Source organism: Equus przewalskii, chromosome 20, assembly GCF_037783145.1.
Source record: "Equus przewalskii isolate Varuska chromosome 20, EquPr2, whole genome shotgun sequence".
Lineage (NCBI taxonomy): Eukaryota > Metazoa > Chordata > Mammalia > Perissodactyla > Equidae > Equus > Equus przewalskii.
The window spans coordinates 56,642,340-56,670,313 of record NC_091850.1 but is presented as its reverse complement, the minus strand read 5'-3'; the positions used below and the strand labels follow the sequence as shown (position 1 = coordinate 56,670,313).

The following is a 27,974-nucleotide window of genomic DNA, read 5'->3' as shown; positions in this document are numbered from 1 at the left end:
GAGCCGAGTATTGAAATGGTGTGAACTTGTGTCCCCCAAAGTGTGTTCTAAGCCCCACAGGTAGGGCGAGTCACGCACTTTGCCCCCACCCTTCCATGCTGCGATCCTTGGCTTGCGGCCCCTTCCTCCACTGAAAGCCAGCAAGGGCCAGGGAGTCTTTCTTACAGCGCATCTCTGGGACACACTGCCGGCCTTCTCCTTCCACTTTTATGGGCTCTGTGATCATACCGGGTCCACCTGGATAATTCAGGATGATCCTCATCTTAAGGTCAGCTAATTAGTCACCTAATTCCACCTGCAATAAAACCCCCCTTCGCCGTGTCAGGTAAGGTACTCCAGCTTCCAGGATTAGGATGTGGGCATCTTTGGGGGTCGTTATTCTGCCTCTCACAAGCGCCCGGAGGCTCTGTGCCTGCCCAGGTCTGGGAAACCCTTTGCTCCGCAGCACCCTTCACAGGTGAGCATCCAAGCGGCAGCACTGAGCACACCCCCCAGGGCTCTGGCAGGTGAGGGAGGGCAGGAAGGTAGGCCTGGGGGAGGCCTCTCGGCACCTTGGGGGTTCCTGGAGGTGTCGTCCACACCTGCTCTCAGTCACGCGTCCTTTTGAGCTTTTCTCATCTGGAACTCCTCTTGCTGTGGACACATCTGCGGGATGAGGGAGTAACGAGCTTCCTCATGTGCAGTTTAGACCTAGTGAAACCCCAAAACTAGATTTTTTTTCTTTGCTTTTAAAAATTGTATTATTTCTACATCTCACCCTGCGGACACTGGCAGTCTACACACGATTTTAAAAAAGAGATAAATCAGAAAGAGTCTTCAGTGAGCTAAGTCTGACCAAAGCGTGTACCCCTTCAGGGGATTCACGTCAGCCAAAACACAGGAGACTCTGCATAAAACCAGGACAAGAGCATTCACTAGGGAAACAAAGCTCTGGAGACTTATAGAGGGCAGATAGCTGAGTAATGACCGACTTCTTGGGCTGGTTGGTTATGGAAATGCCAGAAACTGGCCCGGGCATCGTGAGCCTGCAGTGGCAGGTGGCGGGCCAGCTCAGACACCTGCTGCAGAGGCCCTGCCGTGTCCCCGTCACGTCCTGTCTGACCTGCCCGAGCGTCCCCCCGCCCCAGGTAGCCGGTCAGTCTTTCCCTCTGTTTATGGCAGCCAGGGCACCTCAGGCCGGCACATGCGGGTGGGCGGGGCTCAGTGCTCAGCGCTCATCTCTCCGGCGCACTTACACGGCTCTGTGGACTTGGGTGGGTCATAAACACGTGAGCTTGGCTGCTTGGATGCTCTCCGCGGCAGCTGCAGTAAACAAGGCAATATCCATAAACGCCCACACGCGATGTGCGCAACTCTCGGCCAATGTGGGCTGTTAGCATTGGCCCCGTCCAAAGTACACTAGATAGCACCCGCCAGGTTCTGTGGCCCCATCAGGGACATCCCGGAAGGAAGCATTGGGAAGTGCTCACCCATGTCAAATGCCACTTACTGGCCTTCACACTGGCCCAGGAGACAGGGCTGAGCACCAACGCCCCCGGTGGGGCGGTTTCTTCACCAATTACACCTCCTTGGAGCCGCTCCCTTCCTGTCCTTTGTGTATTCCTTTCTGCTCTTTCCGTCTGTTCAAGGACGATTGTCCAGCGCCCTGCGTAGCCAGCACGTGCCCCACATGGCCCCACATGGCCCCACACGGTGGTCTGGAAGGGCACAGTGTGTGTCTGCTGCTGGCGGATGCGTCCTCAACAAAGACAAGTGCAGAACCAGGCTTGTCATCCTGGTGCAAACCTGGGTGTCCGTGGACAATGCATTCCTTTCTGGGGCACCTCACCAGGATTTGGGCTGGGGGACCCAGAAGCTGGGGATCTATCAGGGACGCTGGGGTGGCTCTGGCGACGCTACTGCGAGGCACGTGGTCCCTTCTTGCTGTCACCAGGGCCCCAGACCCTCCTCTCTCCAACAAGCCCTTTCACAACCTCTGGCTACTTCTTCCCAGGCAGCCTTAGCCACGTCACCCACAACCTCGCCCTCTACCCACCTCCAAACTCCTGAGCCTGACCTTGGACCCAGCCAGCTGCTGTCTGCTCCGCCCTGGGGCCACTGCACAGAACACAGACCCCAGACCAGCTCCCAGACCTCCCCTTTGCACAGCAGTGGTTCTCAGCTGAAGTCCCCCACCCCACTAGCAGCATCAGCATCACCTGGAACCTGCTAAAAATTCAAATTCCCAGGCCCCACCTGACCTGTTGAGCTGGAAACTTAGGGGGGGGCAGCACCTATGTGTGGTTCAAGCCCCCAGCGGACCTGGAGCTCAGCCTGAAATCTGCTGCCTCACCTCCCAGGTCACCTGAGACCCCTGCCTCCCCAACAAGTTCTCTCTGGGGCTCCCAGGGCTGCCGGTCAGGGGATGGCACCACTCTCCACGATGCACGGGGACCAGCTGTTCACCACAAGGTCCTCAACCGGCCCCCTTCAGAGCCATGACCCTCGACTCTGAGCAGAGCACCACAACCCAGCCTCCCAGCCCTTCCTGTTACTCCCGTGCGGGGAGGTCAGCGAGGGTGTGTGGGACTCTGCCTGTGTGAGCAGGACCCCTCTCCTCAGCAGAGCCCCCATTTCCATGACCCCTAATCCCAGGCCCAGGGGGCCTGCGGCCGACATGTCTGCCCCGCATGTGCCTTCTCCCCGGGTGCGGCACCAAGTTCAGCTAAACGGATGTGATGGCATGTGAACGAAGGAACCCACAGTGGTCAGAATGCGGGAACAGGAGAGGGGCACGGTCACCCTCACCCCAGGAGACCCCAGATGACAGAGGGGGACAGACTCAGGGGTGGACAGACAGGGCCAGGCTGCACACAGTGTGTCCACCTGCCCAGGTCCAGAACATGGGGACAGGTCAGGAGACCAGCAGCCTGGAGGGGAGGCATGGGCAGCCAGCTCATCAGCCACCCTCCCAAACCCTGCTGTGTCCACGGCCCTCGTTGCCCACTCTGCGGAACCCTCCAGAAAGACCAGAACCATGCGGTCCACAGTGAAGAGGACGGCCAGAGCCCTGCCACCCTTTCTCCCCAGAGTCCATGAAGCTTGGCCAAGTCGGCTGTCGGCAGGGTGGGTGCTGGGCTGGGTTCTTCCCACCCGGCCACACCCGCCCTATGGGGGTGCCCTTCCCACCTCCTGTCTCCTTCCCAGCATATCCCCGCCCCCTCTGACCCCTCCAACCCCCCGCCAGGCCAAGGACCCGTGTGCGTTGTGCACCTGATAGACACAAGTGTTTTCATAATCAGATGACGGTACTGATGTAGCACACATCTTCATACAAACAGCAAAAGAAACATTTAACAACTATGAAAACAACAAAGCTGCGATCTTCTTCCCACAGCCCTCACAGAGCCACTGGGGGAGGGGGTAGGAGGCGTGTGGGTGACGCGTGCTGAGCCGGGACCAGCAGGAAGAGTCTGGAGGTGGAGGTGGTGGGCGGGGTTTGCTGGACACTCGGGCTCCAGGAGCTGGCATGGGGTGTGGGGACAGATGAGGTCGGCATGTGAGCAAAGCCTGGTGGGGATGGTGCCTCACCAGCAACGGGGGAAGCTGGACTTCGGAAGCAGCTCGGCTCCGGCCGTGGCGGTGCTGCTCCGAGCCTGGGCATGTGGGGCAGCAGGAAGGAGCCCACGTCCACCATGAGCAACCACGTGACCCCCTGCACCCGTGGGGACACGTGCCATTGCTCCAGACCACAGCAGCCCCCACAGTGAGGGGGTGGGACAAAGGTCCCCAACACTCCCCATCCAGACACCCAGCACCCCAGCCAGGCTCTCCTGCCTCCTTCTGCAGTCAGTGCTGAAGGACAGACCCCGACACCAGAGGGTGGTGGTAGGCAGGCCATGCTTCCTGAGGACGTGGGGGCCAACCCCTTCCCGGGAGCAGCCTAGCCAGCAGCGTTTGTCCTGAGTTCCAGGGGAGAAAGGCCTGACCCTCCAGGATGTGGAACCGCAGGGGATGGGACTTGTGGGTCCCGGTGCCCACCCCATGCTGCAAGAAGGGCCAGCCATCAGTCCAAGATGGCCTTGAAGTCTGCGGTCAGGGCTGGGTGGGCCGCTGCCTCCAGGGCAGCCAGTGTCGCTCTCGGGAGCTGCCGGCACAGCTGCACTTGGGCTGCAAGGGGACGACTGAAGTCAGACCTCCTTCTGGAAGAAACTAGAACAATCTTCCCGCTAACCCTAACCCTAACCACCGAGAAGCCAGGCAGGCACAGCCTGTGTGCTGAGCGCCTACTGCATGCATGCCAGGCTCCAGGTGCCGGGACATGAGCAAGGGGCAGCAGCCACCATCGCTGGGGAGCAGACAGGGACCCAGGAAGGACCGGCAGCACAGGGCGCACGGTGTGGGGGAGATTTCTGGGGAAGGAGGAGCTGAGGACCCCTGCACCAGGGTCAGGGGGCAGCCAGGGCAGAGGCCCAAGGGGGCATGGGTTGGGGGTTTGAGGAAGGACACACAGGCCAGTGGGGATGGCGGGGAGACAGAGCGAGACGCGGTTCCTGGAGACGACATCCTGGGGCTGTTGGCCATGGAGCCAAGGCCTGGAGGGGTGAGTGACCCAGTTTGTGCGCCAGCCCCTGAATGAGGGGGGAGCCCGAGACCCGGGGGTACCTGCACCCCATCAGCTGGGGACTCCTGCACCCACTCACCCATCACGCAGACAGGGAGGGGCCGAGACGCCGGCTCTCGCGAGGACGAAGCCCCCTTGGGGCCGGACACCAACTCCGCACACGCTTACCTGCCCGGAGCGCCCCCAGGAGACGCCTGTAGGTGACGCTGTGGCGAGCCAGCTTGAGCAGGAAGGCATGGAGGCAGAGCCACCGAGCGGCTTCAAGAGGAAACGGGCCAGAGGCACCCTTGGCCCCCAGTGGTGTCCCTGGGGACACACGGGAGGCTAAGGTCCCCACCCAGCCCCCACGGCCCCACGCTCCTCCTGGGAGACTGCGTGCTCCAGACATAGCCCAGGGTCCCTCCAGGCTGAGTGCAGGAGTGGGGGCGAGGGCAGGGCCACTCAGGAGACGCCCCACACAAGCAGCAGCAGCTTCTGACAACTGAACGTTTCCGACTTCTCCAAAGAAACTTCCACAAACAGAAGTAACAAAAAGCCAAGCGTGTTAGGCTGAGGACCACGGGGGCACGGCCTGGCCAGAGCCTCAGACTCATCAGACACGCCCACCACGAGCCGTGGGCGCAGATGGCAGCTCCCATGGGAGCTCTTGGGTGGGGACACCGAGGGGAAGACAGAGACGGATGGCGGTGCACCCCGATGCAGGGGTGGGCAAGCGGCTCCCGTGGGCGTCCCTCCCATCACTTTCCTCTGCAAGATGGGGGGGAGGGGCTATGGGGCAGCAGGCTTAGGCCCGGCTTCCTCCTGACCCTAGACTAGGTTTGTGCAGCCCCCAGAACACCACAGAGAGGGGGCACCCAGGAGGAGGCTGAGCGGGCGAGGGAAGGACCAGATCCCAACGTTTGCCACATCCCAACCACGCAGGCCTGTCTGCCACACGGGGAGGGCACGAGGCAGCCAGTGAGCGCAGCGGAAGCCCCAGTCCCTGCCTTGCGTCCCCTGACTCAGCCGTGGGGCTCCCAGGCCACAGGGCAGCTCCGCATTGGGGTGTGCAGGGGCAGCCTGGGTTTCACTAGCACCACAGGCACCCCGAGACCCTGCCAGCCGGGCCAGGTCACCGCGCACCTGCGTTCTTGGCTTTCAGGAGGGCATAGCAGCGGCTCGCGGTGTCAGAGACGAGCCGCAGGAAGAAGGATGGGTTGTTCCTCACTGGCTGATTAAACGGAAGCTGGAGCACACACGCATGGAACCTGGGGACGGGCAGCTTTGTCAGAGGAAGGCCTCCTGGTTAGGACGTGTTCACGTGTGTGTGAGCACCTGTGAACCTGGTGCCATGTGTGTGCACATGTGTTCCACGGGCAGGCATGTACGTGTGTATGCACGGTCAGTTTGTGTGTACTGTGTATGCACGTGTATAAGTCACACATGTCCACGTGTTGGTGTGTGCACACGTGTGCGTACAACCATGAGACAAACCCTCGCCAGGGGTCTTGTGCTCCTGGCCTTTCCAACCACCTGGGCCCTTTCTGAATAAGGTGCGTACCGACCCAGCCGGCCATCAGATCTCACGGCCCTGAAAGCCTGCTGGGCGGGAAGCACCTCCACCACTTACGGCAGAGGGGAGCCAGTCTGGAGACACAAAACTGACTGCCTGCATTCTGGGGTCGGGGCCACACCACCAGCACAGGAGGGGCCCATTCTGTGGGTGAGAGGGCGGGGCAGTGCTCAGTGCAGAGGCCCGAGAGGCCTCCACTAGGGGGAGTTTCCAGCTCCCATGAAAGGAGCCAAGCCCAGCAGGTCGCAGTCCAATGGTGCCTGGTTAGCGTCCTGCTCCGAGCGCCACATGGACACACACGGCCCTAGCTGCCATGACCACCACGGCCGGGCTTTATGACCCCCTTCCTGCCTCGGAGGGAAGGGTTCTCAGACCTACCTGATCTTTTGTATTTGGGGGCAGCTGCCGTTGATGCACATGGGCAGGGAAGCCAGCAGCTCTCTGACCCACGGTCATCTCGGGCTGCACACAGCCATGGCTGAGGAGCATGGAGCTGCCCCAGGGTGCCTCCCCTGAACCCAGGTCTCGGCAACATCCCCTGGAAGACGGGTGTCCAGGGCCAGAGCCCACAAGTAAGGGGTCCACCAGTGGGGACATGAGGGTGAGGTGAAGTGACGTGGTCACCCGGGACCTGGGGTTGGCCGCCCCGTGGCCTTGGAAGCATCGCCTGCCACTCGGCTCACACCCTGAGGGCCCCGGAGAGGCGAGCGGGCGTCACAGCCACCACAGCCTTCAGCTGTGAGTGGCACGTGGCACACTCATGTTTACACTCTGAGCACACTCCCAGAGAAGTGCTGAGGCGGCTGTGCACGAGAGGTTAGGGACGAGGACAGGAAGACGCACTAAAGGAAGACGAGAGCCTCAAGGAGCAGGAGGGCCCTGTGCACTGGGAGAGCCAGGCTTGGGCGAGCGCGGCTCCCGCCTCTAGGACACAGAGACTGACAGACGGAGCCCGTGTGCGCCTGCGGCCCCGGTGCTCAGGCCTCTGGGGTCAGAAGCAGCTTTCCTGGAGTGACATTTAGGTAGGAATTTCCTCCGTGGGCCCTACTCAGTTCCTGAGAGAAACAATGAGCTGCCTCACAACAAATGCACAGCCTGGACGACACCAACTTTCAGACAGACGCCTGGCACCCCGTCACCCGCCACTGCCCTTGCCCGGTCCCACGGCTCCTGGCCTGATGTCCCGAGAGAAAGCCCTGGGAAGCTGGCTGCCTCCCTGAGCCGCCTGGGGGCAGGTCTCTCCCAGAAACCACAGAGAGCAAAGCCCAGCTGTGTGTCCCCGAGGCTGGGGAGACCAGGTGACCGGTTCATGAAGGCCGGGTGGCCTGCCTCCCAAGGGGCCAGCACAGCCTGAGGGGGGAACACTTTCCCAGCAGAGACTTAGGCACCCTGAACAACGCCACACAGCCTCCCACCCATGCCCCAGTCCCTGGCAGGGCGGCTGCAGAACCACCAGGGACATGGGATGTTCCGGAATATTCCAGAAGCACAGCTGGGCCTCAGTGTGAGCCAGCTTGTGGGGCAGGAATGGTGGCTGGGCTGTTGGGAGCCGTGGTGTTTGCTGCCAAAAATACACAAACGCCGCTTTCTCATAAACGCAGGGTTCTGATGCGGAAGCCTGGGACCCGGTGGGCAGAGCACCATCCCAGCTGTAGGGCAGCAGGGCGAGGTCGGCCCCCAGCAGCGGCCAAGGCTGCCTTGTGCAGCGGCACGGCCCAAGGACCCACCTGTAGGCCTGAAGCAGGAATATCTGGTAGACGTTTGTGAAGACGGTCTGCAGACTGTTCACCTGGAGCCGCACGGAGAGAGAACGATGGGAACTTAAACTCCTACCTTCCGCTTCATCGCCGGCCAAATGGGGTAGGAAGGAGGACCACTAAGGAGGAAACATCCTCTCTCCAGGGAAATCCTGCCAGAGCCTCCCCACGGGGTGGCTCAGGACTCTGCTGGGCGCCCGAGGAAAGGACGAGGAGGAAGGGACGGGGGTGGCACCCAGCCCATCTGGCACATCCTGGGCCCTGCGACCCTGGTGCCTGAGGCCACCAAGTCTCAGACCCCGCACCCTGCGAGGAGGGGCACTGGGGCTGAGGGAAAGGCCCTCAATAGACACACACAGGTGTGCGCACACACATGGACACACGCACACACAGTAACAGGACCTGTGAACCATGTGGGCCTCACAGGTGGGAGCTGAGCGGGCGGCTTCCGAGTCTGACGCCCACCGGCCCCCAGCCGCGTGCTCACCTGTAGGTCTAGGAACAGACCGTGACACTTCAGCCGCAAGACTGCAAAGAGCTTGCGACGCATGCTCCTGCCAGCCTTGAAGCCCTGCTGGAAGGTGAGGCTGGCTCTGATGGAGGTCCGTGCGTACCTGTGACGATGGCGGGCGTGAGCCGCGTGGGGCCAGACACGCACCTGCCCACCCTGCGCCATCAAACGCACACTCTGATCACACTGCAGACACATGTCCGTCCACGCAACCAGGAGACGAAGCACGCCCCACCAACATCCCATGGCCGACCTGGCCCACGGGCCGTGCAGTCCTCGAGGGGAATGTGGGCGTCACGGGACGTGGAAGGGAAGAGGCCGCACTGCCCACACCCGTGGTGCCCGCCACTCACTCCCCACAGGCAGGGGTCCACGCAGAGCAGATGAGACACACACAGTCCACTCCGCGTGGGACCTTTTACATCAGCTTCAAACACTCTCATCCCGAAATAAGCTTTTCCTAATATTCCATGTTCTTTGAAAACAACTTTAAGGCAGAACAAGGCATCTCGGTGACGCGTGACATCTACTCGGCCGTCTATTTCGGTCGTTTCGTCTCTGTGCTAAGGCCCCTGCCCAAGCATTTAAAGTGGTCAAATAGAATCTGGGATCATGTCTCTGATTTTTTCTTCAGGACAGATTTCTAGAAATTACTGAGAAGACATTTGAAGAACTTTAGTACAAATTTGCTGCTTTGTAGAAAAGTCGCCCCTGTTGGCTGCACCCTCAGAAATGCACAGTGCCTCACCCCAATGGCAGCATCCAGCGGCCGGAGCACCGGGGAACTGCCGACGTGAGGGACGGGGACCTCGGGCTGTGGGGGAGAAGCTGGTGGAGGGCGGGGAGGGTTGGAAGCCCGGAGGCCGAGCCGAGGCCTGAGGATGGGGTGACAGAGCCAGTGGGCAGGGAACGGGGTCAGGAGACAGAAGCGCAGGTGCGAGTGCACAAGAGCAGTGGGAGGCAGGAGACAGACAGACGCATCCGGGCCGCACACAGCCAGCGCCTGTGCCTGCTTTTTCCCTTTCAGATAAAATTCCCAAGGAGCCTGGGAACCAGCACAAGTGCAGACCCGGCGTACTCAGGCCAGAACTGGAATTACAACACAGGAGGGACGCCCGCCTTCCACCGTGGTCTGGAATCTGTGCCTTCAACCGAGACAGTGAGCACAGGCTCCTCGTCCGGGTCTGTCTGAGTCCGTTCATGTCTGTGCGGGGCCTGAGGCTGAGCTGTGGGCTCTCGGGCTCAGGGGCTGAACTATGTCCCCCAGATTCATGGGGTGAAGCCCTGACCCCATGTCTGGAGATGGGGCTGTTAAGAAGGTAACTGAGGTTAGATGAGGTCATGGGGGCCCCTAACGCAACGTGGCAGGTGTCCTTCTAAGAAGAGGAGACACCAGAGAGATGCTCAAGCACAGAGGGACGACTGTGTGAGGACAAAAGGAGACGACGGCCGTCTACACCCCGGGAGAGAGGCCTCCGGACTAACCCACCCTGTCCACACCTGGACCTCGGACGTCCAGCCTCCAGAACTAGAGAAGGCACAGGTCTGTTGTTTACGTCACCTGTCCGCAGTATTTTTATGGCAGCCTGAGCTGACGGAGACAGGGACCCACGGTAGCGCATGGAGCCAGCCCCATGTGCCACAGCCCTGCTTCCCCACGGAACATGCTGGTGCCCCGAGGCTGCCGCACAATTTCCTTTGACAAAAACCAGACAACTGCTCCCCTAGTGGTGCAAGTCCCCTCATGCCCGAAGAAGGACGGGTTTCTGCCCACCTGTGGACAGGAAGACAGGCCTCCGACCTTTTGGGGTTGCAGCCGCCTGTCATCCATGGAAGCAGGAGCCAGACTGGACCGACTGCGCCCACTGCTGGGCGTGCTCACCTGGAGTAGTCACAGAACACGTCCAGGGTGCGGGTGTCCAGCAGCAGGCCGCACCAGGGGAACAGGCAGTGGGCTGGAAGCTGGAGGGGGGCCGCGCCGCCCAGGCCGCTGTCATCCACGGGGAAGTTCACCACCGTCTTCCGCAGGTTGGCCACGCAGCCGTACTCGGGCACGCCTCCGACCAGGGTCCTGAAGCAGAGGGGCCGCGTCAGCCTCCGGGAGGAGGGGCAGGCCGCCTGAGCGTCTTGGACGCACTCATTCAACACTCTGTCAACCCAGAGAGGCAGCCGGGGAGCAGAGGCCCAGAGCAGCAGGTGCCGAGGAAGGCCAGGCCAGCCCTGCCCTGCCCTGCGGGTTCTTGTCCCCAAAAGGTTCCGGAGACCAGGTGCCAGTGAGGAGACACCAGGGTGGCCAGGCCAGCAAAGGGCAGAGGCAGGCAGCGGGGTGGGAAGCATGCAGTCCCTGTGGACCGGGGATCAGGTTGGATCCTGAAGGACGCACAGAAGCCTGGATGGCCCTATTCATAGGCAAGACAGGCAAGCAGTCGTCATGGGAACCCGGGTGAGAAGTGGGAGAGGCAGGGCTCGGAGGCCAAGGGGTCACATCCTGTCACGGCCAGTTGATGTGTCCACTTGGCACAGCTCTGGTGCCCAGGCATGAAAACTCGAGTCTGAGTGCAGCTGGGGTGTCTGCAGATGCAGTCGACACCCACAATCAGCTGGCTTTAAGGGGCTCACTTTCCGCAGAGGGGTGGGCTCACTCATCGGTGGAGGGGCCCGAGGAGAACCACGAGGGGGCCCCTTGGTCGGTGGCCTGAGCTCCCGCCCCTCCTGCCACCCGCAGGTGGACTTCAGACTTGCCTAGCCAGCCCCACTGTCACGCGGGCTGACTCCTTGCAGTAAGTCAGCTCCTGGCTATGTCTACCTGGCCCCGATGATCCGTCTCCTGGGGGATGATGGGCCCGGACACTCTGGGCACCTCCCTGCCCAGCACCCCCACAGCAGCCTCAGACCCCAGAACTCCCCACCACAGAGGCAACGTTCTCTGTGCTGGCCTGTCCGGCAGCCGCTGGCCATGTGTGGCGACTAAGCTCTCCGAACGTGGCCTGTACCCCCGAGGACCTGGACTTGTCCTTTGATCTGGGATGAGTTTACACGTGCACACATCCTGTGCTGGGCCTGCCGCGTGCGACAGTGAGCCCTGGGGGTCCCCGGTGGGCAGACTCAGGGTGTGGGGACAGCGTACAGACAGGTGTCCCAAAGGGGGCCCGACGACCACAGCAAGCTACCCCCACACCAGCACGTGCTGAGGGTTTGGTTCTATAACTCTCTCCCCCTCAGAAAATCACAGATTAAACACGCCCCTGGGCTCCCGCGGCCCCGAACGGGAAGGTGCTCTGCGGACCAGAGCTCTAAGGCGAGGATCTCACGGGCCTGGTTTTGGTTTGAACAAAACAAACTTAAGACCAACCCCCATGCGATCCCCACACCTCTTGACACATCGTTTCTGGTCCAGATCCTCTGTGCTCTCCCACGAGCTCCATAGAGAAAGCGGCTCCACAGAGGAAGCTGTGGATGAGCGCTCAGGCTCCTCGTGCACCACCTCCACGGTCTCAGTCCCTGGGACGCAAGGGCCCACTGTCGCCGCTCCCTCCACTGTCCAGCGCACTCCTGTGGCTGCGACTTCCAAGCCCACCTGGCCTGCTGCCTGAGCCATGCTCCCTCGGGCGACACCCGCCACCGACGCCACACTCCCGGCTCCAGGCTCCCGCCAGCGACAGGGGAGGCAACTGTCCGCCTGGGCTTCCTGAACGGCAGAACCGCCCCGCGCCCCACTCACCAGGGACGCTGACGCCACGGGAAGCCCAGCGCAAGGTGACAATGATGTTATCACGCAAGTCACGTCAGCTGTGCTCAGGCCACAGGAGTGCCCGTTAGCGCACACGTGAGGGTCCTACCTGAGAAAGGTTTTTGCTTGTGCCAGGTGAGGGGTGACCAACAGGAAGTCATCCACCAAGCGCAGGAGCACCCTGAGACAAGGAGAGACGCCGAGAGGGGGGCTCCTTACACTCGGACATCAGTCCTTCCACAGGGAGCGAAAGGAGGAAAGTTCAGCTGTCTGAGGTCACAGGGACAAGAATACCCTTCCCCAAAGAGGCTCAACTACAGGCTTGAACGTCTCGTGGGCTTTGGCACCAGCCGGGGACGGACGAGCAGGGGCCCTGGGCCCATCCAACCGGAGCACAGCCTCGGTCAGATGCCCGTGAAAACGGTCCGTGCCCCGGGCGCACTAGAAGTCACATATAACTCCAGGTTCCAGGCCCGCTTACTGCCTCCCGTAGACTCTGCGTGAAGAGACAGTGCAGCCGTGTCTGTATCTACAGGACCAGAGATGTGAGTGATCTAAACAAATTAACACACACACACAAGGGGTCCGTTACCCATCCTGCTGAATCCCGGAAAACAGCTGGTTCTCCATGTCTCCGTAGCACAAGCTGCAGAGCAGAGTGGACAGAATGGAGCCCTGGGGGATCCCCCGACACTGGACATAGGACCTGGGGGGGGCAACGTGGTTAGAAGGGGTGGGCAGGCCACACGGGCCTCACACTTATCTCACAGGCATGCACATGGACGCAGGCCACATGCACACATGTGCACACATGTAGACACACAGCACAGACCACACACACGTGCACAGACCACACGTGCATACCACAGACCACGTGCACACACTGAGACACACACCAGGCCCACCAGGGGGAGTGTGAATAGAGGTTTGTTATAGGCCCCACAAAGCCCTGCGATGGACCTGTTCACAAGTGCCACAACCCACTGTTATAAAGGTCACAGCACGCGAGAAGTTGGGGGTGTCTCTCTGGGGTGGAGTGGGGGGGTCCTAGGTGTGGCCTTTTCCATGGAGAAAGCTCTCTTCTGACCTGGGGCCATTTCCACGCATGTGCAGGTGTGTTCTCCGTCAGATTCACCCTGCTGTGCACCATGTGGTGTTTCTCCAGGATGTGCACGTTATATTTCTAATGTAATTATATTTTAATAAGTACTGCAATTATTTGCAACATAATAATAATAAAAGTACATCCTTTAACTAAAAAGATTCCAAAACTTAGTGCACAGCTAGTGACCACAGTGAAGGCTCCCACTTCCAAGCTGGCCTCTAACGACCTCGGCCGTGAGCCTGAGAGCCCCAGGACCACCGCTCTCGTCACACGCTGGGGTCCTCATGCAGGCGCTGGCCCAGGGAAGTCTGGTTTTGCTTGCAAGATTTTAAAAAATTATCTGCCAGCATTTCAATGCCCAGGACTTCCTGTAACCGTGGGAACCTCACCTCGGCCACACCAGCCGAGCCTGTCTGGTGGGCGCCACCCGGCACAGGTGGTCTGGAGAGGACGATGGGAGGGGGTGAGGACCCAAACTCACTTGCCGCCGATCCTGATGACGTGGTTGTGCACCAGGCGTAGGAAGAAGTCGAAGAGGCTGCTGCTGGCCTCGTTCAGAGAGGAGCTCTGGAAAAGAGCACCGGGGGCGGAGGGGCAGGGTGCTGGGGGCACTCAGTCCACACGGCACTCGCCCCACGCAGGACGCCACTCGGGGTTGCCTGTGGATCCGGGGGGCTCAGGCCCACGGCCATAGGCCCAGACGGCTCGTGTGGAACACGGCAGGGCCTCTGGTGGCCAAAGGAAAGTCGTCTGAGGTCTCGGAGCCTCACTAGGTGGATGGGCTTGGCAGTAAACTGGTTCTGCAAAAACCCACAGAGCTGTGGGGGCTGACCCCCCAGAAGGCCCCAGCTCAGGTGAGCGGTCCCTGTTCACACGAGAAAAACAGTTTCCCACTGGATGGGTCAGCTCAAGGTGGGTCTACGGTCAAATCCAGATTGTCCTCCTGAGGGAAGGGGACGCGTGGTCTTTAGGCTCAAGATGAAAACTGAGGGACAAAGCAGCTGGAAGCAGCGGAGAATGTGGTGAGGTGGTGGGAAGAGGAACATGGCCAAGGCAGAGCAGGTCTTGCCGGCCAGTAGGGTGGTAGCCTCGGCCGTGTCCACAGCCCGCTCCGCCCCAGCCCCCAGGGTTGCACCAAGTGACCACCAGGCAACGTGGAGACACCTGTGCCCAGACCCCACCAACCTGCTCGATGACAACAGCGTCCCTCAGTGAGCTCGTCCCCTGCAGATGCTCCACGAACTGCCTCATGTAGGGCTGGAGGTCCGTGAAGGTGGACACCTGCCAGTGAGGAGAGGGTGTGAGGGGTGGACACCGAGAAGCAGGCATCCCGCGGTGGAAGGTTGAGCCGGGGTGGGCACCAAGCCCAAGAGGCCCCGTCGTGCAGCTCTGTTTGGGAAAAGGAAAACAAGGAAAGCACTACAAAGTCACAGGGGGTGTCATACCCGTGCGGGGCCCGGGCCCCGAGGAGAGCATGAGAAGGGCCGGGGAATGGGCAAAAGGATGGGGACAGACCCCACGCTCTGAGGCCGACCCTCACAGGAGGCAGAGGACATCCACCACTCTATCCATGGTCAGGAAAGCATCGCAGTGTCTGGAGGACAATGTCACGCAAAACCTGTACTTTAAGAATTTCTTTACAAAGTCTGGCATCTGGTGGAAAATCACTGAGGTGGGCGGCCAGCCTGGTGGCACAGTGGTTAAGTTCGCACCTTCTGCTTCAGTGGCCCAGGGTTCGCTGGTTCAGATCCCAGGTACGGACATGGCACTGCTTGACAAGCCATGCTGTCGTAGGCGTCCCACATATAAAGTAGAGGAAGACGAGCATGGACGTTAGCTCAGGGCCAATCTTCCTCAGCAAAAAGAGTAGGATTAGCAGCAGATTTAAGCTCAGGGCTAGTCTTCCTCAAAGAAAAAGACCAAAATGAAAAATACCGAGGTGTGCTGAAAAGAAGCCCGAGTGCCCAAACCCCAAGTACACAGCAGAAACCCACCCAGTGAGGGGTCACTGAGTCAGCAGGACTTAAATGAATAAAGTTGACACAATCAACCAAAGGAAAAGGGGGGAATTTAACCAGGGATCTGGAATCTGTGAGAAGATTCACGTGGGATTTCTAGAACTGAGAACTGGGACAGTCAAACTTAAGAATTCAATGAGTGGGTTTAACAGACAGCAAGAGAGGGGAGACGAGTTAAGTGGAAGACAAGTCTGTAAAAAGTTCAGATTTCAGCAGAGACCGAAACAGGTTAAAAATACCGTGCACAGAATTAAAGTGGATCCTAGACCCGAATGTGAAGCTGAGACAACGAATATTCTACAAGAAAATACGGAAGAACGTCGTCACGACCTAGGGGCGGGCGGTTTCTCCAACAGGTCACAGCTTCAGCCAAAAACGGCTGAGAAGGTGGACTCGGTTCAAGTTAAAAACTTCTGTTCATCTGCAGACTCCCCCCGCGAGTGAAGACGCAGACGAACCAAGGAGATGCCTGCAGTCCGTCACCCGACACAGGATTCGTGTCCGATTGCTAAAGATCTCCCACAAACCACAGCACGGGCAGCCAGCCCAGCACAAGGCAGGAGCAACGTGAACAAATCAGGAACGCAAACCGCAGCCCCACAGACGGCTCCGTGCCCATTGGGACACGTGGGCTCCGGCCAGAAGCATTGACCACCCCCTGTGTGTCGTGATGTGAGCACGTGGGTCCTCTCTGCAGAGGGGGAGTGTGATCAGGCACAGTAGCCCAGGAAAACTCTTTGGAGATTTATCTCCTAAAACTAAACAAACCAGAGTAAGACCCAGCGACTCCACCCCTGGAATCCGCCCACAGAAACCAGAGCTTCTGTCCAGGGAACGGCACGTGGAGGCATGCCCGTGGCGGCGTTGTTCAACCGCCCAAACCTGGAAACCAGAAACACCCACCCCCAGCAGAGAGCACGACCCCGCTGGGCCACGTGCCGCACCCGGGCCGCCGTCAACAAGTAAGCTGCCAGAGCTGCTGCTCCCGGGGCCCAGCCCATTCCCAGACATGCTGCAGAGCAAAGCACACAGGACCGGGGCCGTTCCGCCCATTTCACATTCATGGGATTCAAGACAGGTGAGCGAGCCCCCACGAAGGGGTCAGAGTGGTGGGCACCCCAGGCTGGGCAGGAGGGAACCTTGCAGGCCTCGTGATTTCTGTGCCTTGACGTGGGTGGTGGCAGCCATCTGTGTCCACACTCAGGATTTGCCAACCTCAAGGGACCGAGCCTGGCCCTCGGGGCTTCCTGTGTGTGTTTACTGAGAACTTCTGGGGGAAACCCCTCCCTTTGCATCCTCCTGCAGGCTGGGTGCCCTCACGCTCCAACGTGCTGGTGATAATTGGTCGGAAATCCCCTAAACTGATGGGGCCTCAGGCACAACCTGAACCCCAGCTGTCCTTTTCCAGCCCCACTGATACCCGAGGTCCGTGGCCTCTGCGGGGGCTGCGCGGGCAGAGACAGCGAGCGAGGCCCCTGTGTCCTGGTGAGGCCTCCTCTGGCCCTCTCCTCTCCCAGAGCCAGCACAGCATCCGCCCACAGCTCACACTCCAGCCCTCTGTGCGGCCGCGGGCCACGCGTGGGCTCCCGTGGGCTCCTGGGGGTGGTATGGAAGCCACCTAAACAGAAGCACGGCTCTGCTGCTGCCGGCCCCTTCTGCTTTGCACAAACCCGGTTCTCAGTCCGAGAGGCCCCAGTGCTGTGAAGGGACAGCAGGGGGCAGGAGCCAGCTGAAGAGAGGACACGACTGTAACATGAAGAGTGAGGGCCACAGGGGCCCCTCCCAGCACTGGCGGTGGAGAGGGCACCATGCAGCGCCCACACGGGTGGGCCAGGGCCTCGAGGGTGGACACGCCACACACACCTGCACCAGACACGCCTGTGTCACAGACACGCCACACACACCTGCACCAGACACGCCTGTGTCACAGACACGCCACACACACACCTGCACCAGACACGCCTGTGTCACAGACAAGCCCACGCCACAGAAACACAGCCCTGAGGATCTTACATGTCTTCTGAAGGCCTTGCGGACGTGTCCGTGCGCACCTCTCTGGACCACAGCGTACTGGCGCACACAATACGTGTTCTCTTGGGGCCTGATCACATTGGCAATCACCTCCGCCAGCCTGTCCTGAGGGAGGGCGTCATACGCCCCCATCACATCCACCTAGGGGAGTGCAGGTGCTCAAGTGCTCCCCTCGGACCCCACGTCCCACACCCGGGGGTCAGCCCGGCGGAGCCTGGTACCACCCTGCCCTGAGCAATGCTGGGGTCTACAGGATGTAGGAGGGCTGAGGAGGCCCTGAACACCCAACCCACAGCCCCGTGGCAGCCACATGAGCCCGCCTCACCGTGGGGCTCTCGCTGAGACAGCCCCATGTCCCCCGACTAAGCACCCTAGGGTGGACCTGTGCCCCTCTCTCTACAGCTCTCCATCCCTCCCACTTTGAGCACCCTTGGGCAGCCCTACATCCCTCTTTACATACTTCCATTCCCTGACTCTGAACACCCAATGGCGGGTCTGGGTTTCTCTCTCTGAGCTGTAGGCTGATGACCAGGGCACCAGGGCTCCCCAGCGCTGGGAGCTGGGCCAGGTGCATTTCTTCCTCTGATGGGGGACCCCCCGTGCTTTGAATAGGCGGCAGTTTCAGCTCCTCCCCAGGAACCCAGGCCCTCCGTGGAGTTGGGGTGCAGAGTTGTGCATCCCACATCCTCAGGGAAGGCCCAAAGCTTCCGCCCTGGAGCTGATGCCCCCAGTGGAGATGGGGTTGCCTGCCTCCCTGCACCCAAGAGGATCTGAGGGACACGGACGCAGCTCCTCCAAGGTGCCGCTGGGTCAGGCAGACTTGGGATCCTGAAGGCCGGCCACGCCCCACACCCCAACCAGGGCCCACCATGTGGGCTCGCCTGGTAGGGGGCGTTCCCAATGCCCAGCTGGTTCACTTGGGGGTGAGGTGGGGATGGGGCCAGAGCCAGGAGCCCACCTTGACAAAGTACAGTGGGGGCGCCGGGTCCTGGGCCCGCACGCGCAGCACGAAGGCGCGCCAGGCCCGGTAGATGTCGTCCAGGCCCAGGACGGAGGCCCCCAGGAGGCCGGGGCGGCGTGCCCGCTCGTAGTTCAGCACGCCGAACAGCGTCTTGACTTTCGAGGTGAGCTGCTGGGCCTGCAGGGGCCAGCGCAGGATGGAGCAGCATCGTCAGAGCATCCCACAGCCCAAAGGGGGACCACCCCACCTATGGCACCCTCAGGGACGAGAGGCAGCTCCCCACCTCTGCGCCTGCCCCCGAGGCCTCCCCATGCCCACCTGGCCTCCCTCAGACTCTGGAAGAGGCAGAATGGCCATCCCAGACCCCGGGGTTTCCCCAGGGACCCACCGTGGGATCCCAGAAACCCTATAGGAAAAATTACAACTAGCCACACGTGTGACCATGTCTCTTCACCCAGCCCCTAGCCACAGACGGGGAGGGACCTGCCTCCTGGGGAACCACCCACCACAGACGAGGAGTTCACCTTCACTCAAGACCAAACTACTTCCCCAACCGACATCAACAGTTTCACTTTCTCATTTGGGGGCATCGCTAGTGAGAAAATCGCCCCAAACACTACAGGGAGGCACTCGGAAGGGTCAGAGCTGCCGGGACACAGAGATGCAGTGGTGGGGGGGTGGAAGGAGCCATGGGGGGCTACCCACGGGGGTGAGGTCCTGGGGGGTTCCTTGGAACCCTGGCTGGCTAGTGACAGCTCAACAGCCTGAATCTTTCTGTCCCGGCTCTGAGAGAGCACACAGCCCCCTGGCACTACAAAGGACCACGGGCACCATGTGGGTCCCATGAGTCACGGGCCACGTCACGAGAACCCTGTGGGTTCTCAGAGCCCGACCAGCAGCATCTATGACTGGGTTTCCTATGAGCTCCTTCTCTGGACCCGGGAACACGGCCCCGTCCACACACACCACCCTCCCACAGCCCAAGAGGCCACCGGCTCTGGCCTTGCTGTGGCCGCCAGCTCTCCTCCGGGTTGCCCGTCTCCATCCACACCAAGCCTGGGGTTTAAATGCACTTTGTTTAAAAGTGAAACAAAAGCTGTGACCTTCTTGTCTCTGCGGAATGTTCTGGCTCCCACGACATAGTCCATGTTCACGATCGGCCGCAGTCCGTTGGGCTTGGGGACGAAGCGGAGTTTGGACGTGAGCAGAGCGGGCCTGGCTTCCTGATGTCGCCTGAATTCGGCGTCCGACAGCTCTCGAAGCTGCACCCTCTCAAAGTGTTGTCTGCAACAGAGGACCTCGTGGGACGCGGCCCAGAGGCCCCGCAAGAGCCAGCAGCCAGGCCTGACAGAGGACACCAGTCCCTGGGAAGTCGGCAGAGCCTGGCGTCTGGGACGCCACAGCCATGCCGACATGTGCACAGACGCTGCTGGGGCACCCTCCACGGCAAGTGCCCAGGACACCCGGTTCCCTTGGGTGCAGAGCCCCAGGCAGTGCAGGCTGGGACTGGACGGACCCCTGGGCAGAAAGACCCCATGTTCCTCCAGGTGAAACGTGCAGGAGGCTGGTCGGTGTGGCCACAGCCAAGAAACAGAATCTTCTCCCTGGGGACCCGCCAGCTCCCTGTTGGCCTGTCCCCTGAAACCACCCACAGGGAGGGGCTGGCTGCCGCCGGGCCGAGGACGCTCCCTGGGCTGGCGGCCCCAGCAGAGAAGGCCGTCCGAGAACACGGCCCCTCACGGGACATGAACGCCCACGGGGCAGAGGGATGGTTTCCACGGTCCCTCTGAGGAATGTCCGAATGGCCACTCCAGATCACACACCATGGAGGATTTAAATCATTAAATAGGATGTGTGTGTATTAACTCAGAGCCAGGATAAAGGCCTCAGACCCTCACCCAGACGCAGGACATGGGCCCCAGCGCCACCCGGCTCTGCGCCCCGCCTCCCTCCGCAGGCGTCCTGACTCGGGCACGGCTTTGACCCGAATCCTTGGAAATGGACATAAAACAGCCACTGAGCAACTGAGACAAATCCACGCAGAGGCAATTCAACTCTCGGAAGTCCCCGCCTCAGGGCCTGTTTCACAGCAGGAGTCTCTGTCCTGACACATCCCACAGTAACAGGACACAAGTCTCATCACCCTGTGTGAATTAGACAGGATCTGACCCACGTGCCGGGAAGGAAGGTCTCCCAGCACTGCTGTTTCCACTCGGCATCAACTTCTTCCACTTTCGAGACCCCAGGGGTAAGAGAAGGGGGCTTCAGAGTCTGTGCCTAGTGTGGGACCTCTGTGGGCCAGAACCATGATAGGGTCCCCCGGCTCCCAGCCCCTAGCAACGCATGGCCCCGCGGAGTATCTGGGGTGACAGACCCACGTGGAGGGGCCCGGGGAGCCAGTAGCAGGAGTCACGGCAGGCGTCTGCTCCGACAAGCGGAGACAGCGGGGGCTCTCGGGCCGTGGTACCTGATCCCAATGCTCTGCAGCTGGCTCCAGATGCTCTTGCGGTAGAAGAAGAGGCGGTTCTTCTGAAACGTGGTCTCCGTGACATAGAAAAATGACCTGAGCAGCTCCACCACGTGTGTGCCCATCAGCCAGCACAGGAACTTGGCCAGGACCGCCTCTCTGAGCCGGTGCTCCGCGGCCGGGACGCAGCGAGCCTCTGAAATGAGAAGGGCATGGAGCCCACGTCTCCCGGGGCCTAGCGAGCCTCGCACACCTGCACCGTCCCTCACGCAGCCACGGCCGCCCGAAATGGGGCAGGTCCGCCTGAGACGCACTGTCCTCGCCACCCACCACCAGGTCCCTGAGACGCGGGCAGAAGAACATGGAGCATCCCGAAAACGGTGCTTCTCCTGATTATGTGCTAAAGTGATAACATTTTGGACATATTTGGCTTTAATGAAATAAGTTTTTAAATTAGTCTGACCTTTTCCTTTTTTTTTTTTTTAAGATTTTTTATTTTTCCTTTTCTCCCCAAAGCCCCCCGGTACATAGTTGTATATTTTCAGTTGTGGGTTTTTTTTACTTTTTTGAGGTGGCTAAAATTTTAAAGTTATTTCAAAATTTTAAGTTATACGTGTGGCTCACATTCTATTGCTACTGGACAGTAACGACATGGGGTGTCATCATTTGTCCTGGTTGACAAGCAGAATGGAGAGCAGAGACGTGCTCTCCACATGTGTGACACACAGTCATGTGCTGATCTGTACAATTTCAGGCATCGTCACTGAGCAGCAAGGTCCAGAAGCACCCGGGGGTTTCTAGGCTGAACAACGCAGGCGAGCAGAGGTGGTCGCACACCAGTTTAGGGATGCCATGCGTCACGGGGGCTCTGACATGCACTGAGGGGCCCCGACACGCACTGCGGGCCGGGATGGCTGTCCTCCTTTGTGGTGCTCTGATTTTAGTCTATGCACTTGGAAATGTCATTAGAGGAGGACCACAGGGGTCACCAGGCTGCCACGGGGGCCACGGCACAGATGCAGCCAGGGGCTTTACCACCAATAATTGACATGAAAAAAACGTGCAAAGGAGAAGAAAGGCGATCCAGAGGCAGGTGTGGGAGAGGAGACAGACTGTGAACAAAGAAAGAGAAAGGGGTACAGCTAACGAACACTGACCACAGGACACGGAAACAGGGTGTCAAAGGTGGACAGAGCAAGGTGAGTGGGAAGAGCGGAGGGGGTGGGGATCAGACTGACACGCGCAGAGCAAGGCCCCTGTGCTGCTGGGGAGAAGCTAGCCCCCAAGGGGGACGCAGAGCAGGCAATTTCTATCTGCCGGCAGGGAAAACCAGCACGAGGACACAGGGGGAGAGAGCGCACCAGCATCAGGAAACAAGGAACACGGAAAAGCAGACAAACTGGGAAGAAAGATAGAAGATGGGCATCCAGACATGTCTGTAATCATGGGAAAATGAAAACAAGTCAGATTCTCCAGGTCAGGGGCAAAGACTGCCAGTCTGGATAGAAAAACGTTTAAAATGTCAGCTGCGTGCTGTTAATAAGATGCCCCAAAAGAGGTCGGAAATAAAAACTAGAGGACAATAAAACATACGAGAAGCAAATACGGACCAAAAGGAAGCCAGTGCGGCAGCTCCACAAGCACCGAAACAGACTCGAAGGTGGAAAGAATTACTAGACATTCACCAGGAGGATAAAAAGCCTAAAAGGCGCAGGCGCCTAATAAAGCCCAACGTAAATCCTGCCAGAATGAGAAGAAACGGACAGACCCAGGCCGAGTGAGACCGCGCCCCTGCTCCGTGTTTCGGAACCTTAATAAGCTGGATGTGGTGAACACAGCAACCAGCCACAGGCTGCCAAACACACAAGGCATGTTGACGGAAACTGTCCACACACCAGATTAAAAAACAAGTCTCCACAGCTTCAAACAACTGGGATCACACAGACCACACCACACAACTGAGCTGGAATTCAGCAACAAAAAGATCGTTCAAAATACCTATACATCTGCACAGTAAAAAATGCACGTCTGAATAATTCACGATCAAAGAAGAAATCACAGCAGAAACGAGGAAACACTTAAAAGTGATTGATATCAAAATGCACAGTGACACATCCCAAGGTAGGGTGCAGCTAAGGCAGTACAGAGAGGGAAATGCATAGCCACCCACCAGAGAAGTTAGGAGAGGGATGACCCAGTGACACGGAAAAAAACAGAAGGAAGGATGTCACCCTCAGAGAGGACTTAGTGACATTCAGACAAAGGCCTACGAGAGGTCCAACAAGGCCCCTTAGACATCGCAGCTCCACTCTGGGGTCAACGGGCCCTCAGCAGGAGGGCCAGACCCCGACTGCAGTTTAGGGAGAGTGATCATGTGTGGGGTGTGAGTTGATGAGATGGGGCCACTGGAGGAAGAGCACAGCCTGATCTGGGCCCAGGTGAAGAGAACGAGGGTGGCGATGAGCCCAATGGTGGCCCTGGGGAGAGGCAGAGAGGGGGGGCTGATGCACATCCTGAGTTTCCATCAGGAATCCTTTCTGCGATGTCTCTAGCAACACTTGGGAGCAGTCTGGCCTCCAGGGCTGAGGACTAGGGAGCCGACGGGAGTCAACGGGCAGCAAGCAGACAGGACAATGGTCAAGGCTGGTTCAACAGAGGCAAACAAGCCCGGGGGCCGTGGATGGAGTGCTGGCAGGGCAGATGGCCTGCACAGAGGAAGGGGGCCCAGCAGGAGAGGATGGAAGGAGAGGATGAAGAGGATGGAAGGTGACCAGAGAGCCGTGACTGGGAAAGGCAGCTCAGAGGCCAAGGCCGTGCTGTGCATCATTTATTCGGCCAGTGGGCAACAGCCGAGGCCACAGCCACGGAAAGGAGCAGGAGCCTCACTTGAGCAAAGCCACAGGGTGGTCCAGGGGCTGGGTCCCAGTCACCTGGGAAACACCACCTCCCTGTGCCCGCAGGACACAGGGGCACGGCAGAGCTCGTCTGAAATCGGAGAATAGAATCACAGAACTCAAACTCTCCTCTCACAAAGCAAACTCGAGCCCCAAGAGACAAATGAGTCACGTGACAGCTTCTTTGAGCCTGGCATCTTCCAGGCTCACCCGAGTCGTCGCACGTGACAGGGCAGTGCTGGCCAATGGCATCTAGGTCGTGCCAGATGAAAAGGGTGTGGAGGCCTGCGGCACCACAGCATGCTTACACTTAGCAACACCGTCCAGTCTCAAATGCAAATGTTTGTTACGAGGGTAGATCTTACGTGTTTTCCCCCACAATTAAGAAAAAAACAAGTCGCTGGAAGGTCACCCTGACTGCACCACCTGGCCCCAGAGCGTCTCGGGGAGCTAGAAGGGCGTGCCCTTTGCCCCCACTAGAGGCCATGGCAATGGAGATCTTTGGGGATGGGCCGGGCACTTTCAAAGCCCCACCCCGGGAGACTATACTGCGCAGCCCAGGGGCACCCGCGGCTCTGGTGGATGCTCTGCCGCCGTCTTCCTCCCAGCAGCCCTAAGTGTCCTGGGAGTCTGGGGGAGGTCAAGTGGGAAACACCGGGGCCCGTTGTGCCCACCGCTCCACCATCGGGGAGAGGGGGGAGGGTAGCGGGTCCTGTCCACTCCTGGCGCTAGTGTGCTGGCCGGGAGGGCGCTGGCCGAGAGTGGGCTGCGTGGTGGCTGGACAGGAGGAACCTCAACATCAAACCCAAAAAACCAAAAGGGGGGGGCACTGCCGGCCCAGTTCACGGGAAACTTCCTGGCAGCACCCACAGTGCTGGTCCACCTCCCTGAAACGGAGAACACCCCGCTGCTCCCCTCTCCCTGGTGACCCTCTGGTTCCTGAAGACAGGCTGGGTCCTTGCTCAGGAGACAGTCCCATCCTCCTCAGTCTGCCCCGCCCTGACAGTAGACACACCATTAAAACTTAAATTCGGATCGGCATGCTGGCTGAGCAGCCTCCTCTCCCACCCCCCATTTCTATCAGCAGGGCACCATTTCAAGGTGACAAACCTTGAAGTCAAAAAGGGATCATGAATAGCCTGTGGGCACACTCACGAGAATTTCCAGATACTTCTGTCTGCTACCAGAGCCCTGCTCCACGGGTGCCCCATCTTCTCGCTGGTCTGCCCCCCAGAGCCAGAACCCACCTGAGTCCATGCGCGTCTTGTAGGTTTACATGTGGGTCTTGTAGGGTTATGTAAACTGGATGGGAGAGGGGTGAGAGGCAGAGGACCAGACGAGCCAGCGGACAGCCTCCAGGGGGTAGGCAAGGAGGGGTCCTACTGGTTCCCAGTCAGGACGGGCTGCAGGGCCCCCTCCTCCGGGTCGCCTCACCTGGGCTCCCTAGCCAGGCGCAGTCGCCTACTCTCATCTTCCACGCCAGCTCCTGCAGCGAGAGCTTGGCGTGCTTTCCCAGAGAGATGAACTTCTTCACATTCCTCAGGAAGCGGCGCTCGTTGTGCCTGGAGCCCCAGAGGGCCCCGGGCACCAGCCGGCGGAGACAGGCCCGCAGGAACGCGTACACCTGCCACGGGCTGCTGTGCTGGCGGAGCAGCTGGACCAGGTGCCGCGGGCCCGCGTCCTCCTCGGGGGCCGCCGCTGGCCTCTCCCGGGTGCAGCTGCCCACTCCACCGCGCCCCGGGTCGCCAGGCACCCCTGGGGTGGCCGCACTGCGCAGTGGGCAGTGCTTCCGGAGAAGCGCGCCATAGGGGCACCGCGCATGGTTGGCGAGCAGCTCTCGGAACAGGGGCCTCATCCGCCAGTAGCGCGTGGGCAGGCGGCGCGTCCTGCGGGGAGCCCCCGGCCGCCCGGTATCCGAGCCCAGAAAGATGGTCTCCACGAGTCTCCGTGCCCCCGCCAGGCTGGGCTGCAGAGAGCTGAGCAGGAAGGAGGGGCGCAGCCGTTCCTTGCCACCCGAGCAGTAGAGGAAGTGCTTGGTCTCTGCGTACACTCGGGGACGGGGCACACCCTGAGGCCGAGGCGACTGCCACGTGGGTGGGGAGCTGGCCTCGCGCTCTCGGCCCAGAGGCGGGAAGGCGAGCCTAGTCCTACGCAGCTCGCTCTGCCAAGATGGGGCTTCCGCGGCGGCTCTGCTAGGCGTCACGGCGTGGGGATCACTGTCGCTCGGCCCATGCGCCCTGCCCAGGTGCGCCCGGGTCACCTGCCCGTCAGGTCCCTGCTCCGGTTCCCCAGCCAGGCCGCGCCTGGGCCTCTTGGCAGGAGGTGGACTTCCCCCAGTGCTGGCCCGACGCCGCCTCACGCCCCGGCTTGGCAGGCCTAGGGGTCCTCCAGCCTTCCCATCGCCGCCGTTCCAGACCTGGCGCGTGGGTCCGAGGCCTGTCTGGGTCCCGCCTGCGTGTCGTGTGGGCCGGTGGCCGGGGTACGCGACAGGCCGAGCCGCGGCGGTGGTGCAGAGGTCATAGAGCGGCGGCCCGCACACCTGGTAGGCGCAGCTCGGGGCCACCAGCAGGTAGAGTGAGCAGCGTGCCAGCAGGTGGGTGAGCACGTCGTCTCCCACGCGGCGCAGAAGCAGCCCCCACGCGCCGCTGCCGCGCAGCGTCTCGGTCACGGTGTTGGGCAAGTAGCTGCGCACGTTGGTCGTGAAGGCCACGGGCGGCCCACCGCGGGCTCCGTCCAGCAGCGCGAAGCCGAAGGACAGGACGTTCCTCGCGCCGCGCTCGCAAAGCCTCTGCACGACCCTAGCCACCAGCTCCTTCAGGCAGGACACCTGCGGGAGGGAGTGGTCTAAGTCGCCGGGGACGGAGGTGCCCGGGAGCCCGAGGCGCTAAGCCTGAGTCCCGCTGCATTCCCCACGGCCCGCCCCCCCTCCCTCCCCAGCACGCCCGACCCGGGTCCCCCGGGGCAGCCCACCTGGCGGAAGGACGGGGCGGCGGGGGGCGGCTGCGCGTCCCAGGGCACGCACACCAGGCACTGGGCCACCAGCGCGCGGAAGGCCGCCGGGTCCCCGCGCTGCACGAGCCGCCGGCCCTCGGGCCCCAGGCGCCGCAGGAAAGTCGCCAGCGGGAGCACCTCGCGGTAGCGGCCCCGCAGCAGGGCGCGCACAGCTCGGCACCGGGGCGCGCGCGGCATCGCCGGGGAGGGCGGGGGCCCGGACTCCCACGTGCTGGGACACTCGGCGGCTCACGTTGCATCCACCTGAGGGCGGTGTGCAGCAGAGGGAGGGGCGGGGGCGGGGCGGGTCCGCGCGGAGGAAGGGGCGGGCACGGCGGGGTCCGCGCGAAGGGGGCGGGGCTGGAGGGAGGAAGGGGCAGGGCCCCCCAGCGCTCGGGGGCGGGGTCGCGGGAGTCCTGAGGGGCGGGAGAGCGGGCGGCAGGTGTGCGGCCTTTGCCCTCCCTGCGGCCTGCGGATCTCAGCTCCCAGGTGTCATCGAGGACTAGGTGTGCTCCGACTGCGCAGCTGCACCTGGGCAGCCTCCCCACCCCTCCCAGGGGGCAGGGGTCGCCGCGAGGGTCCTACAACTGACAGGATCTGGGGTTTCCCGAGGCAGGGAACCATCACGTCGGTCCCCGGGGCACCTGGTGCACTTTGCATCCCCTGAGCAGAGGGTCCTTCTGGTTTGTCACCTTCTCATGTGGGCTGTGACCCTGGCTCAGAGGGGTTTGGAAGGAGCAGGGCAGTGAATGTATAACGAGGTACAGAGGAGAGCATGGACGCCACTGCTCCATGTGTGCAGGAACCCAGGGCACCAGTGCATCCTCGACAGGCACGAGGTGCTGCTTCTTGAGCTCCTCCTGAGTGGGCAGTGGCCAGCAGTCAATGAGCAGCAGTCAGTGGTCAGTGGTCACTGTGCAGTGGGTAGGCCTTGCCACATGTACAGCGGTCAGTGCTCAGTGGGAAGTGGTCAGCGGGAGTACTTCCCCTGATGACTTGGTCTCCTTGACCCCAGGCTATAGTTTCTCTTTGCGGGTTCTTAGGCTTCTGTTGTGGTCCCAACCACAAAAAAATCCCAAATCACTTCCCTAATCATCAGTGACCACGAGGTCATCCACCAAAGGTAGGAGAGACAATGGAGCCATGGGCTCCCAGTGTGTCACCACCTGCCCACAGCCGCCTTCATAGCTGGAGCCCCCAGAACCACCTGCTGTCCCACGCACCGGGAGGAAGAGGAGACTAGACAGGTCGGGGGGCCCACCTACAGGCTTGCTGGGCCCCAGGCAGAGCCAGAAGCCCCCGCCTTCCAGCTCACTAATGGAGACGCTGCCCTCCAGTCACCCGTCTCCAGACC

At 60.8% G+C, this 27,974-nt stretch overlaps 1 protein-coding gene across 3 annotated transcripts; it reads right to left on the bottom strand.

The window, feature by feature from the left end:
- Window positions 1–3,311: 3,311 nt before the first annotated feature.
- Window positions 3,312–26,905, bottom strand: TERT (telomerase reverse transcriptase). 3 transcript variants are annotated; one of them, XM_070587257.1, is made up of 16 exons: window positions 26,600–26,902; window positions 25,064–26,456; window positions 20,736–20,931; window positions 19,372–19,552; window positions 18,266–18,445; window positions 17,290–17,448; window positions 14,444–14,539; window positions 13,740–13,825; window positions 12,746–12,859; window positions 12,263–12,334; window positions 10,306–10,494; window positions 8,400–8,526; window positions 7,883–7,944; window positions 5,726–5,850; window positions 4,772–4,909; window positions 3,312–4,149 (listed from the first exon to the last, which is right to left on the bottom strand). In XM_070587257.1, exons 1-16 carry the CDS (start codon window positions 26,816–26,818, stop codon window positions 4,046–4,048), a joined length of 3,441 nt encoding a protein of 1,146 aa, XP_070443358.1. In that variant the 5' UTR covers window positions 26,819–26,902; the 3' UTR covers window positions 3,312–4,045. The 3 variants fall into 3 exon arrangements, 2 of the variants coding, with proteins under 2 accessions (XP_070443358.1, XP_070443359.1); XR_011530494.1 differs by lacking the exon at window positions 5,726–5,850; XM_070587258.1 differs by lacking the exon at window positions 12,263–12,334 and having other exon boundaries at window positions 26,600–26,905.
- Window positions 26,906–27,974: the final 1,069 nt, after the last annotated feature.